Here is a 15,248-nt window from a genome sequence, read left to right as displayed (position 1 = left end):
GATTAGAGTGAGACATTCCAAACTGAACTGGAGACTGAATTGACAGGCTGACCAGATATGGATAACACACGATGTGGCCAGGCTTGTGCTAATGAGGATTATCCTTGCCTTGTCTCAAAGGACCTTCTGGACAGTCCTGGCAATTAGAGGACTCTGTGGCAACTCGGTAGACAAACTCCAGTCTACAGTGAGTTCCCAGACACACAAAATGCATTGGGAGCTTATCTTTAGCAGCTCAGATGCATGAAACAGCATTCGACTTGTTTTCTGAAGTGACGAGCTCATCACTGGCTTTCTCCAGTGACTAAATAAATCATACATGATCCCTTGAATTAGGGACCACTCATGCTGTTTAAACACTCTAAGGTGGTCTGCCAACATATTCTATATTCCCAGGAAGTAGGTTTACCTGGAAATGGGTATTGTGATGCCCTGGCCATGACAGACCTGGATAGCCTCCTAGCAGAGGGCAAAAGAGCCTGTACCTACCTGCTTGATTATGTAAAACATCTGGATTCTCTTTCCCAAAAAGAGTGAAAGTCCTTAAAGTATAGCAGATAATCCACATTTCCACGTGGTTTATTTGCAGATTGTCGGGAATCACGATCCTAGGGACCATGCTGCCCCTGTGTGCTCTCCCCACCACTTGGTGGAGGCATTGGTAGACAGTAGACAATGTTACTGTTCTTTTATTTTTGTTGCAGGGAACAGAAATAGAAAATTAGAAATCAATAAGTGTGTATATTCCAGGTGAAAAAATAAAATGAGGTTGCAAAGCAATCTAGATTTATAGCAGCAGGATCTAAATTTTGCAGTACATTGGGCACCTTATATGTAGGTATTTTGGAAGCCAAATGTGCTGCCTCCACATAAGTAAAGCACGGAAGAGGCTTTGTGGTTAGAGCAGAGGGCTACAACCCACGGAAACAAGGGTTCAACTCTCACTGCTACTCCTTGTAATCTTGGGCAAATCACTTTACCCTCAGGTACAAAATTAGATTGTAAGCCCTGTGGGGATAAGGAAATACCTATAGTACCTGAATGTAATCCACTTTAATGTACACTTTAAAGTGCCGAAAAGCAGAATATAAAAATCTAAATAAAGTCACTTGATGTGGTGGAACATGTAACGAGGTGCATATTTACAACTTCCAGATTCACCCACCACTGCAATGCTACCATCCCAGGGATCACTAAGATTTAGCGAGACAAATGCTGACAAAGCTGGTCTAAAAGCCCCACATCTGCAGATGAGTCAGAGGAACTGCAAGTATCGCAGTAGTCATGTATCCGAGAAGGACCAGGACTGACCTTGCTGACACACTGTTCTGATGAAGGAGAGATCTTATGAGCCCATCACCAATATGGCTCTTTTAAAAGGCAGAAATTCCTGAAGCAAGACTATCCAAGCTCCAAATGAACTGAATTCTTCAAATCAGAATCAGGTTTGATTTGGCAAATTTGACCAGGAAACCCAGTGACTGCAGGAGCTGTCACCAGCCTATTGTCCAGGTATGGGAACAGGCAGGCACCCTGTTGACAAAGCTGTGCTACCTCTATCACAAAGCATTTTGTGAGCACTCTGGACGTGGAAGAGAGACCAAGAGAGAGCACCTTGTATTGTGTGCGTCCTTCACCACAAACCTGAAGAACTTCCAATGGGCGAGATGAAAGTCAATGTGTGCATAACCACCTTTCAGATCCAGAGCACACATCCAATCCCCTCATCTGAATGAAAGGGAAATCATCTGAAGGGAGTTCATTTTGGACCTCTTCTGCACCAATAACCTTAGTCTCCGCAAGTGCAGCATAGGCCTTAATGCCCCCACTGACTTCTTCAGGATCAGGAAATACCTAGAATAGAATTCCTGGCCACATTCCTGAGGAACAAGTTCAACCACCTACTCCTGAAGAAGCGACTCCCACTTCCAGTTGTATTCGGGTGGATTGAAAAGGGTTGGAGCTGAAGACTGAAGCCCATTGGATCAGAAGAGGGCAGAAGCAATAGCCCACAATTTTCAGGACCCACCTGTCCTTGGTGGTTAAGAGTCATTCCAAAAGGAAAGACTAAACCCGTGCCCCTCACCAGAGACAGCAAGGAGTCAGGTCTCAGTCATCAAAAACAGGACATTAGTTCAGGCTGCTTCTGCTGAGCCTTGGGACCTACACCTTTTCCTTCTGTAAACCTCAGGTGGGCAGCTGCTGCTGAAGAGCAAGAGGAGCTCCAAATTGCTAAAAAGAATAGAAAGGGTGTCTTCAAAAGAATGGATATTTGTGACAATGGACACCTGTACCCTGTATTTCAAATCCAGTTTCCAGACCACTGGCAGTCATCATTGTCTGCAGCATCCTCATCTAGAGGTCCTGAAGAAGCTTGTGAACTGGGATGCCACTGAATCTGCTAGAGACTGAAGAAACTGAAACAGCCCCAAGACATCTGTTTTCAAATCCTTTCCTTTCCTGATTGATGGAAAGTGTCTGTGCCAGCTTATCCAAGAGCTTTGAGTAGCAGAGATCCTCTGGAGGGGGGAAGTCTGAGGAGGTAAATCTGGTAGGGGGGTTCTGAGGGTAATCCTGTAGAGTCTTCCTCCATATCTAACCACAAGGAAGACAGCCACAATCCCAAAGAGGATGAGAAGAACTGGTTTGAGTGGGAAAAATCTGGCAAGAACTCAAAACAGAGTCTACTTCATCCCCTTCTGATACATGAGGGGACTCCCCTGTAGGAAAACCCTCAAGTTATTGTGGACTGTAACTGGGGGCTTACTCCAAACTCTGGAAGCTCCTGAGGGGAGATCCAATACCAGAGTGAGAGCAGCCCACATGTGTGGGAAATTTTCCTCCACCTTGGACAGGAGAAGATCTAGTTTCATTACAGGCTCCAGGTTTTAAGATAAAGAATGTCTTCACCATCTGTAGAGGAAGTCTGCGACATAGCCATGTCTATGGTAGTAACTTGCTTCAAGGTGCTCTGGTCAATGTCAACACTTCCCAAACTGTTGCCAGCTGTGCCTGCTGCCACAATTTAGCTTTGCAATAGGACTCCTGGGCTTAAGCAATGAATTGCTCCGCACTACCATTGATGGCAACTTGGTATGCCATGCCGACCAGATCAACTGAGGTTGATCTGGTCGGCACTGAGGACAGACAGCGCTCTGGTCAGCTCCAGGTCTAGTAAAAAACACCATTGGGATCATTCATGCCATGAGAGATGATAGGACCTGCACCAACAGGGCTACCTCCCGCCTCAAGGACGAGACTTTTCAGAGCCCGAGCAATTGTTTCATTGGCTTGGAAAAGGACAGTCCCCAAAAGGTTCCCTTGCGTCATATTTGCGCATGCTCTTCTCTGCAGCTCAGGCTTCTGAGCCACAGTTAACCCCTAACCTATGGCAAATCTGGGAACTGGCGCAACAGGGGAAGCCTTCCTGTGATGTACGATTGGGATGATTCTTAACTTCCAGCATAGAGAGCTTGATACCTCATTTCCTTGATAAGAGGGCAGCTCTGCTGATCAGTCTTGCGCTGAGGTTTGGGGCTTTTACCCCCCACCCCCCCCAGCACCTTTCTTTAGGCTCTCCATCTCCCAAGTTTGGTGCTGCTGCATCCTAGACAACATTGACAGCAGCTGCAGCGGTCATAATCCTGGTCCAGGCAATGGTAACATATGGCACTGTATATATCAACAGATACAGGACTTGAAACTGCTGAGCACAGGCTTCCTGGCCTTGAACTTTTCAAACATATTGAATACTTTTCACTTTTTTTTTTTTTTTTTTAAACTTCTTAAGTTTTGTCTGAGGGGATAAGGCAGCAGCAAAAAAATAAAGAGCAATAAGGCAGAAGCAGGCATAAGGCCAAAACGCTGAAAAACTGAGGCGCTCAGCCGAAGAACGAGTGGCTTATTTATTTTATTTATTTATTTGTATTTTTCTATACCGGCATTCACGGAGTTCGTATCATGTCGGTTTACATAAAACAAGGGGTGAGAAATACATTATAACGTAAATAACTAATAACATAAGAGTATACATTAAAAGTAAAACAAGTGCATGGAAGAAAAAGTTACAATAAAACGGGGGTCATTCTAACTGGGATTAGAGTTAGAGGAAAGATAAAAAGTTTAACAAGAAGTAAAACATTGTAGTGATTGGTAGATAGTGACTGTTTCAGTTTAATAGGAAATGTTCAGTAATGCTGCATTTGATGGTAGTGAATCTTTAAGGGTCCGGAAATGCTTTCATGAACAGCCATGTTTTCAGTCTTTTCCTGAAGGTTGGAAGACATGGTTCCTGTCTTAGTTCTAGGGGGATGGAGTTCCACAGTGGGGGACCTGCTGTAGAGAAGGCCCGATCTCTCAATGTTATATGTTGGGTGGTATTGTTGTGTGGTACCTGTAGATATTCTCTATAAGCTTCTCTGATGGGTCTGTTGGAGGAGTGTTTTTTAAGAGCTATTTGTAGATGGAGTGGAGCCAGTCCATGGATATTCTTGTAGATTGTGGTGAGGGATTTATGAATTATTCTGTAGTGGATTGGTAACCAGTGTAGGTCTTTAAGGACTGGTGTAATGTGATATGGTGTAATGTGATATGGTGTAATGTAATATGAGGCAGTGCACACACAGGAAACTCCTGTGCACACTCAGTAAAGATTTATTGGGCTCTGAGAGCTGGGTCCACGTCAGAGCTACATATCACCCCCACATGTAACGGCTAATCCACGCCTGCTTGTAGGCAGAGAATGGGAGAAGGAAGTGCTCGTATTGGAAGAGTTAGGAGGCGAGACCAAGGTTTTTCATTTCTCAGAATGCAGCTTCCCAGAGCACCCTTGAAACAACAAGCCTAGGAGCTACAACTACAGAAGAAACAGGATTTAGGAGTGGGAGGTAGCTCGCACTTTTGACACCATGGTAAATTCTCACCTTGATACCAGACAGCATAACCGTCACCAAGTAGTAATCCGGAAGGAGCAGGGCTCGCACCACGCTGCCGTCTCTCACGTGTTCGATGATTGCTGGGCACATGGGAATATACATAAATTATAAAATATGGGCCACCTGTGCCAGAAATGTCAGCACAGAGCTCAGCCATGCAAGATGCTACATTCTTCCTACTACAAAGCCCTATCATAGACTCAGTCAGGCAGCAGGGTAGCACATCCAAACACATCAGCACCTTGTGCATGTCAAAAATGCTTGGACTGCCCTGGCAAGTTGGGAATCCTATTATGATGGGTACCCAAGTTGTCAGAGGCTCTCAGCTTTGCTTCACTCCTCCAGGCTCTTTCAGCATATCTGACACTGACTTATGAGTTCTGTGAAAGCAAAGGTCTCAGAATCTTCCACTGCTCTTTATAAATGTGTGCCTATATTTACAATAATTTACTTGCTACATGAGGTGTGCTTGTGCGTACACAAGCACACAGGAAAAAGCAGACATTGTTCCACATATCTAAGATTCTCCTCACTTATCTTATGCTTGCTTATAAAGGGGAGGAAGGTGAAAGACTCCAAGGATGAAGCAGTATGCATGGCATATGCTCTATCAAGCACAGTGAACTGCTCAATGCGTCAGGACTGCCAAGGCCTGGAAACAGCAGCTCTTATGAGCTCAATCTAGATCAAACCTGAACAAGACACGTGTTCTACTCCCTCCAACTCATCTAAGTCCATCTTTTCACTGCCCACAACTCTCAAAGTAGAGAAGTTTTTAAAAACATTTTGAGGATCCAGTTTATATGTAGCTACCAATCTGCATCTCAGGTTCTTTTTAAACCACAGCCACACCTCTACAGCAGTGGATTATCTGCTCTTACTGGCATGGACAATGTTGAGGGCAGTAAAGAGACACTATAGATGCACTGAGAAAAACATGGCAGCCCCAGATTTCAATCACCAGGGGGGGGGTTAATCAATTGAAAAACATGTTGAGAGGTAAAAACTACAGGAGGATTTCTGAAAGATTTTAAGCTTACACATACACCAACTGCACTCATGAAGCTGATTAAGCTGAGAACAAGGAGTACTGAATGCTCCTTGGCTGACTTCAGGTACTGAAATACTCTGCTCTGACTCTTTTACCCCGGGCTAGGCTAGCAGCCTGGTGCCGAGCACTGCGGTTGGCTACCTTCACCTCTTTAATAGCCCCCTTGGCTGCTGCCTCTCCATCTAGTTCACTCACCATTGACTGGCTTCTGGTGCATGGAGTCCACAAAGTGCCTGGGGTTTTCTATGGTGTATTTGAGGTCCCGGATAGTATGAGACCCTGTCCCTTCACTCCACATTCCCTTCTTGGCCACCTTTGCCTGTTCCTCCATTTCTGCTAACCTGTTCTGCTCAGGCCTGGAAAGAAACAAAAGCATTGAATACAATGGAACTCAAAGACTAACGACACTTTATGAAGACTCAATTTTTGGCAAGAAATCCTATTATATTATAAATTCAGTATACCTCCCCATCTCACCTTCCCACTTGAACGTAAAACCGCATAGAACCCCAAGCTAATAAACACTGCCCTAATTTCTGATCCCAATACACTTTTTTTTTTTTGCCATACTGGGTCAGACCAAAGGTCCATCAAGTCCACTATCCTGTTTCTAACAGTGGCTTATCCAGGTCACAAAAGGTCGATAGATTCCAGGGATAAGCAGTGGATTTCCCCAATTCCACCTTAATGGTTTATGGACTTTTCCTTCAGCAACTTGTCTACAGTGCCATGTTACCATCTTTCTAAATCCAGCTACACTAACAGCTTTCACATCCTCTGGCAATGAATTCCAGAATTTAGTTATGTACTGAGTAAGAAAATATATTATCCTATTTGTCTTAAATATATTACCTAGTGACTTTTATACATTTTGAAAAAGTAAACAGATTTGTGTTTACAGATTCCATTCATTCTACAGAGCTCTATGTTATCCCCCCCTCAGCTGTCTCTTTTCCAAGCTAAAGAGTCCTAACCTCTTAAGCCTTACCTATAGGGGATTCGTTCCATCTCCTTTATCGTTTTGGTCACCCTTCTCTATACATTTTCTAATTCTGTTATGTCTTTTTGAAATGTGGTAATCACAATTTCATACAATACTAAAGGTGCAGTCACACCATGGAGCACTACAGAGGCATTACTACCTTAATTCATAGCATCCTGTTTTCTTGGCCTCCACCAGGTTATATGAGGCAGGATGAGGTGGCCACTTGAGGCAGAAACATTTTAGAAGCAGCAACAATTGCCCCCACCCTCAAGAAACCGCTGTAGTGGCTGCCTCACTGTGCATTTCAAATTATAATGCCAGTGGGGTTCCCATACCCCACCAGCGGGAAGACCCACAGCAGCTCAGAAGAATGACACTGGCAGGGGCTCCCTCTCGCCACCAGCATTAAGACCCCACAGTGTGGCAGAATATGCTGGTGGGATTCCCATTCCCCACCAGCGACAAGGTGGCCCTGTTGGTGGTGGGCAGTGTGGAAGAAGGGTGCTGGCAGGGCTTTCTATTCCCCACCAGCAAGAGGTAAACCCCGTGGCAGTAGGCAGCATGGAAGACTGACGCTAGCAGGGTTCTCACTCCCTGCCAGCAAGAAGAGGATGACCCCGTGCAGTGCCCCAAAATGACCCCACCAGCAAGAAGAGTTGCGCAGCTTCCCCTGATGGTGACGTTCTGCTGGTAGGAGGTGGGGAAAATGGGGGGGGGGGGGGGGGGCGCGAGGAATCTAAAAGGAAAGAAAGGTAGAGAGTTTAAGTGAGAAGGTTAAGGGAAAGAAGAGACTGGGAAGGTAAGGAGTGACAGAGGGAAGGGCAAGGGAAGGGGTGACGAAGGAAAGAAAAGAGAATTTAAGAGGTAAAGAGAGTGACCAAGGAAATGGAAGGGGGTATGAACAGAGAGAAGGAAAGAGGAGGGAGTGAATCAAAAGTGAAGCAAAGGGAGAGGGGTCGTGACTGAGGAGGGAAGAGAGAAAGTGGGTGTGTAAGAGAAATAGAGATGGGGTGTGTGCATGTCAGAGGGGGTGTGGGGGATACGTGAAAGAAAGGGGGTGTGGGTATGAGAGATGAAAGTTTTTGCTTCCTCCTCCTCCCCCCACTATTACACGATAATCTCAGGATGACTGGAAATCAGCAGTTCCCAGGTATGGAAAGCAGAAAATGTATATCCTTAGTTTAATTATTGGGTGTTACTTCATGTCTGCTATTCTGAAATATTTTGTTGGTTATAGGGACATTTTTTTAAATGTAGAGTTTATCAGATATTCTATTTGTCGGCTGTTTTTGAAATATTCTTTTTATTAACTTAGTTTACTGTTATGATTGTTTTAATTTTCTTGATCTTGTTTTAGAAGAAATGTTTGTTTCTGTTTTTCCATTGTGCATTGCACATAGCCTGGTTCAGCTTTTGTCTGCACATTTCTATTTATACTTTATGATGTCTATTTTGTATTTGGTGAGGGTCCGTCTGAGGTCTGCATGTGTGACTGAGGTGAGGTATTCTGCTGGCATGTAGTTTGTGTAGAGATCTATAGCACCCAGACTTGTTCTGTTTTCCTAATAGGTGTGTTGGCATTTTAGGGCTTGGTATAATATTTGCAGTGTTGCCTTTTTAGAGATAGGGTTGTTACTGATTGATTGCTAGCACTTAATGCTGTTTTGGTATGGGAGGTTTACTATAATGTAATTTGGTTTACTAACAGCTTTCTGAGGTCCAAGCCCAAACCCAATGTACTTTGCAATAGGCCTAATTCCATACAGTTCGGGAGTGTTTTTTTGCAGATTTTTCTGGCTGGCACCACAGCAGTGCATGCAAATATAATATACAAAGTTGTAACTCATGCTTTTATTTCAGAAGACTATTCTGAATGTCTTTCTTCGTGTAAATTCTCCATTTCTGGGTCAGGGAAGTGGTTAACATAAAATTGTGGAGCAAATGCATAATTTTTAATTATGTGTGGGGAGGGCTAAGGGGTGGGGAGTCAGCCCAAGACTAAGATTTGCCTTGGGCACCTAAAACGCTTGCACTGACCTTAAATCACACCACATATAGATCTCCCATCTCCTTAGGGGCAGGCACTGGGGAAGGGTGGGAGACAGGTAGTAGGGTTCCCAGCTTCCTTGACTTCCGTATCCCCACTGTCCAGCATTTTAAATCACCAAAAGGGTCAAGCTCCAAGTAGGGGGGGCACCCTCACCTCAGGCCGCAGATTGTCATGAGCTGCCCCTGGCCTCTGCTGCACACTGAGCAGAGGAGTTGAACATAGATCCTTTTCCTGGGTGGTGACGCCCGATGTGGAACCTTGTGCTTGTAGTTATAAATGTGGGTTACTCTTTCCTAAGTGCATCACTTTGCACTTATCCATGTCATCTGCCATTTGGATTCCCAGTACAGATCCCTGGGACACTCCACTATTCACCCTTCTCCATTGAAAAAACTGACCATTCAGCCCTGCTTTCTGTTTTCTATCTTTTAATGAATTTTCAAACAGAACAATTGCCTCCTATCCCATGACTTTTTAAATTCCTCAAGAGTCTCTCATGAGGTGCTTTGTCAAAAGCTTTCTGAAAATCCAGATACACTATATCAACTGACTCACTTTTATTCATGTTTTATTCACACCTTAAAAAAATGTACAGTTTGGTGAAGCAATTCAGCAGAGACTGAAGGGAGCCTTGTGCTCCCTTAGTGTCAATTTTACCCCTCGATCTTCTAAGGGTCCAACTGACTCCCTCACAGGCTTGCTTTGAATGCACCTAAAAAAGATTTTATGAGTTTTATCTTCCGTAGCAAGCTTTTCAAATTCTCTTAACCTCATCAGTGCTTATGCTGCTTCCTGTCTTCTTGTTCGGATCCCTTTTCCATTTTTTGAAAGATGTTCTTATGGCTAGAATAGCCCCTCACCTCACCAGTATTCGCATTTCTCTAATATCAGGGACAAAATGTCTCTGGAACTTAGAACATAAGATATACCATACTGGGTTTCCAACAGTGGCCAATCCAAGTCACAAGAACCTGGCAAGTACCCAAACAAATCTCAAGCTACTATTGCTTATTAATAGCAGTTTATGAATTTTGCCTCTAGGAACTTATCCAAACCTTTTTTAAACCCAGTTACACTAACAGCTGTAACCATATACTCTGGCAATGAATTCCAGAGCTTAAATATGCGCTGAGTGAAAGACGTTTCTTCAATTTGTTTTAAATGAGCTACTTGCTAACTTCATGGAATGCTCCCTAGTCCTATTATCTGAAAGAGTAAATACCCGATTTACATTAACTTGTTCAAGTCCTCATGATTTTAAAGACCTCTATCATATCCCCCTCAGTCGTCTTCTCCAAATTGAACAGCCATAACTTCCTTAGCCTTACCTCATAAGGCAGCTGTTCCATGCCCCTTATTTTGGTCACCCTTCTCTGCACTTTCTCCAGTGCAACTGTATCTTTTTTGAGATGGGGCTACCAGAATTGCACACAGTATTCAAGGTGTGGTCTCATCTTGGAGCGATACAGAGGCATTATGACATCCTCTGTTATATTTGCCATTCCCTTCCTAATAATTCCTAACATTGTTTGCTTTTTTGACTGCTGCAGCACACTGAGCCAACGATTTCCAAGTATTATCCACTATGACCCCTAGATCTCTTTCCTGGGTGGTAGCTCCTAATGTGGAACCTAACATCGTGTAACTACAGCAAGGGTTACTTTTCCCTATGTGCATCACCTTGCACTTGTCCACATTAAATTTCATCTGCCATTTGGAAGCCCAATCTTCCAGTTAAATCTGCTTGAGATTTAACTACGCTGCAGAATTTTGTGTCATCTGCAAATTTGATAATCTCACTTGTACCCGATTCCAGATCATTTATAAATATATTAAAAAGCACCAATCCAAGTACAGATCCCTGAGGCACTTGTATAATCAAACTAGATGGTTAAAACAGGGGTCCTACAGAACTCCCACGCAAGGCTATTTGGCCACACGAGCAGCTTCCTTGTTCTTGACTGTTTGCAAATCGCTGGGCAAAGAGACAAGAAATGATTCCTGCAACAATTACAGGCAAGCGGTAACTCCCTGTCTGGACCTTAGCAAACTATTGTCAGAGACCAAAGATACCATGGATTTTCAAGCTTATCTGTGGCTGTGTGCCCTATGGCATCTCCCTTTGCCATTTTGGTTTTAGAGTAAGGGAGAGACTTCGGTGCTTGCTCTTCTAACTCCCTTGGCTCCCTCAAGACAACCCTACTTCCTCTTTTAAACAGCCATGACAAGCTCAGAATTCAGCATTCATCCCATGAAGTCTCAATAAATGCACTGAAAACACAACTTATAAAAGAAAGACTGAGGGCTTACGTTGTAGCTCGAATTCCTTCTCTCCGGGAAGCCAGCCCTTCTGCTACCAGAGACTCTGCAATGTTCTCCCCCGATGTGTCTAGGGAGAAGAAAGATTCAGTGAATACATAAAAAAAAATGACTGTATAAGCAAAAAGAATGACTGTACAGAAAAACAATACCATTTGTTATGGCCAAAACTGCCCGTCTCTGGCTCAGAATAAGTTAAGAATTTTAATTTCATAATGGAGATACGTTTTCAAAGAATAACACATGAGTTGCAACATAAAATCTGCATGTACACACATATGCTATTTTAAAAACCTTGAGTACTCACGTACTTGTAGTGTCATGCATAAATATGAATGAGGAATAGAGGGGTGGGGTTTGGGGCATTCAGAGGCTTGGTTCAGTAGTACAAAAATAAGCGGAATATGTGCATACATTAAACTTGTCTGTACACTTTATGTCTAATTGACTCGCACAATTGAAATCAGACTTGCCTTAACTACAGTTTTTGGGTGGGAGGTCTGGGTGAAAGGCTGGAGATAGTGGCGAACTAGAGATTACAAGTATGCACACAAGTATTTTCAGAAGCGGAGTACTCGCAAACCTGCCTGCACATGTAATTCTAAGTTATTAGATGGATTGTTTCAATTCTCATGCATGAATTTTTAAAAAATGGGTAGCAAAAGGATGTATGTTCCTGCATTACAAATTTACACATACTTTTGGGGCAGAAATATTCAATTTTTATCAACTGTGCAGCCCCCACCACAGTTTATAAAATATAGTATAAATCTCTGAATGCACACTTACACGGGCATTTGCTGCCTCACGTAATTTTGAAAGTTGGACTCAATGTGAATATAGCTAATGCCAGAATGCACAAACTCAGGGAGCTTTATTCACTAGTAAAGCACAAAGTCTTTACAGTGTTTTCAATTTTGCTCATTGGTAGAACAAAGAAATTTATGTGGCCTGTCCAGTAACATGACAATCAATTTCCCATTTAATATATATTTGGGGGTCAATTTTCAAAGAGGTACATAGGGGTTGTGTGTGAAAAATTGTGATACAGTGCTTTTTAAAAGTTCACATTATGCTGTCTAAAAAAAATACAAATCAAAATGCATTAAAAATAATTTCACTGATGTACCCAACACTCTATGCTTTCATTATGAAAGAACAATTATAGAAATATTCCAAAAGTAATTAAAGAAAAAAAAAAAACAGTCTTGATTGCATAAGTCTTTACAACCCTTTACTTAATACTTGGTGGAAGCCCTTTTATAGTAGCAATAGCAGCCATGAGTGGTTTAGGATAAGCGTCTACCAACTACGAACAGCAGAATGGTGCAGTATCACAGCTCATCATCCTAACACCATCCCTACAGTAAAACAGTGATAGGGATGCTTTGCAGCAGTGGGGACAGGGAGGCATGTGCAAAGTACAGGCAGATCCTTCAGGAGAACCTGTTCCAATCTATCACACACCTGGGAAAAATATTCACCTTCCAGCAGGACAATGAACCTAAGCACAAAGGAAAAGCAACGATGGAGTGGGTAAGAAAGAAGAAAGTAAATGACCGAATAGCCCAGTCCCGAATCCAACAGAAAATTTGCGGCAAGACAGTGCTATCCACAGACGATCTCCAGCCAACCTGAAAGAGCTTGAGCTCTTCTGCTCAGAGGAATAGGCAAATTGTACACCACAGAGGTGGTGGACACAGACCAAAAAATTCCACTTTGGACTCATCCAGCCACACAACCTCCTATTTGTATACAGTGTAACCCATGTTTTGCTGCAAATGCTATGCGGCACATCATATGGATTTTCTTCAGCAGTGGCTTCCTTCCTGTCACCCTCCCACATACAGGCCATGTTTGTGGAGTAATCCTGAAATTGTTGAACAGTCAATGACCTGGCTTTGCAGTACACTTCAAATATGTATATACGTTTCCTTGTTATGTCTGTCACTATCTCATTTTATTGATATTGCACAGCTTGACTTCTCTACTTGTAGAGCTCTCTCTCGTGATTGGTTATCTTTTGAATGAGTCTGAGCTCCTTATTGGATATTTCCTGTTATGCTTTGTTTATTTTTTGTCTGCTCTCATTGGTTTCTTGCTGCTAGGAATGCTTGGGACAGTTTTGCATCCTGTGATTTCCTCCAGTTGAAACTGGGCTTTCTGCAGGCGAGCAGCTCCTCTTTCTTCTGTTTCAAGCGATGCAAAGGCATTGCTTTCCACCATTAACGTTCTACAGCTCTTAGCTCCGGCTACCTCCTTCAGACTCGTGAGCTTCCAGACAGAAATGTTCACAGCTGCCAGTCTTTCTGCACGGCTAATCTTGATGCGCTCTCATTCTGCGAGCGGCGAACAGTTTTTCATACAAATAAAAGGAAAATTAGTTCTTACCTGATAATTTTCGTTCCTGTAGTACCACGGATCAGTCCAGACCATGGGTTAAGCCCCTGTTCCAGCAGGTGGAGACCGTTCAGAATTCTGAGGCTAGCCCATATAAGGACAGAACCTACCCCGGAACACTCAGTATAACTATTGTCAAAGCAGAAAGGTATAAGATCAAGCAAGTACCAGAATAAGTAATAAATATAATAAAAATATCCAAATAACCCAACAATTGGGAACAAAAGAACTGTGTAACTAAGCGCTCTTGTACAACTACCCCTGATCATCAAAAGATGCTTCCGGTGCCTTAACAGTGAACTTCAAAAAACATATGATGCAGGAGATCAAGAAAAAGACAAAAATTCCTGTAAGAAGGAAAAAACAAGCGGATAAGAGAAGAACGGGCGGGTGTCTGGACTGATCCGTGGTACTACAGGAACGAAAATTATCAGGTAAGAACTAATTTTCCTTTCCCTGTATGTACCCGGATCAGTCCAGACCATGGGATGTTCCAAAGCTTCCCTACAAAGGGTGGGATCCAGACAATCCCGCTCGAAGAACCTGACGACCAAAGGAACCAAAAACTGGAGCCTGAACGTCGAGACGGTAATGACGAGTAAAGGTATGAAGAGATTTCCAAGTAGCCGCCCTACAAATCTCCTGAGACGACACAGATTGAGACTCCGCCCAAGAAGTCGCCCGAGAACGCAAAGAATGGGCTTTCAGACCTTCAGGAACTGGCCTGCCCTTGCAAATGTAGGCTGAGGAAATCGCCTCCTTCAGCCAGCGAGCAATAGTAGTTTTAGAAGCTTGCTTACCTTTGTTGGGTCCACTCCATAGGACAAACAAATGATCAGAGAGACGAAAGTCATTGGTAACTTCAAGATAGTGCAACAAGATCCTTTTGAGATCGAGACGATAGAGATCGTTACCACCGGAGGCAGAGATCCCCTCCGTGAAAAAGCGGGAAGTTCAACAGACTGATTAATGTGAAAAGATGAAAAACCTTAGGTAAAAAGGAAGGAACAGTCTTTAGAGAGACACCAGAATCCGAAAAATGGAGAAAGGGATCCCTACAGGATAGAGCTTGGAGCTCAGAAATTCTCCTGGCGGAAGAGATAGCAACCAAAAAAACAGACTTAAGAGTCAAGTCCTTAAGAGTGGCACGACGAAGAGGTTCGAACGGAGCCGAACAAAGAGCATGAAGCACCAAGTTTAAATTCCACGAAGGACAAATAGACCGAACAGGTGGGTTCAGATGTTTAGCGCCTCTTAGAACACGATCAGGATGAGAGGCGACCGGACGACCCCCGATGGTGCCTAAAAGTGAACCAAGAGCAGAAACTTGAACACGCAGAGAGCTCACCGAGAGACCTTTAGAAAGGCCACGCTGAAGAAAAGAAAGTAAGACCGCCACAGAGGGCGAACGAGCTGAAATGCCCAACTCTTCACATACATCCTCAAAAACCTTCCAAACCCTAACATAAGTAATGGAAGTTGATTGCTTACGAGCCCTGAGAAGGGTGG

The 15,248-nt window shown here is 43.5% G+C and overlaps 1 protein-coding gene across 1 annotated transcript in view; it reads right to left on the bottom strand.

Moving 5' to 3' along the window:
* The window catches only part of SND1 (staphylococcal nuclease and tudor domain containing 1), a 1,835,638-nt gene that overhangs the window by 1,751,104 nt on the left and 69,286 nt on the right, over positions 1-15,248 (bottom strand). Inside the window, exons 4-6 of the mRNA XM_029615915.1 lie at positions 11,331-11,409; positions 6,181-6,341; positions 4,923-5,014 (exon numbers count right to left, since the gene is read on the bottom strand). Coding sequence (XP_029471775.1) covers positions 4,923-5,014; positions 6,181-6,341; positions 11,331-11,409 — 332 coding nt within the window. The remainder of the gene's footprint in view (positions 1-4,922; positions 5,015-6,180; positions 6,342-11,330; positions 11,410-15,248) is intronic.

The sequence above is a fragment of the Rhinatrema bivittatum genome, chromosome 9 (assembly GCF_901001135.1).
Source record: "Rhinatrema bivittatum chromosome 9, aRhiBiv1.1, whole genome shotgun sequence".
In the NCBI taxonomy this organism is placed as follows: domain Eukaryota; kingdom Metazoa; phylum Chordata; class Amphibia; order Gymnophiona; family Rhinatrematidae; genus Rhinatrema; species Rhinatrema bivittatum.
This window is presented reverse-complemented; position numbering and strand designations above follow the sequence as displayed.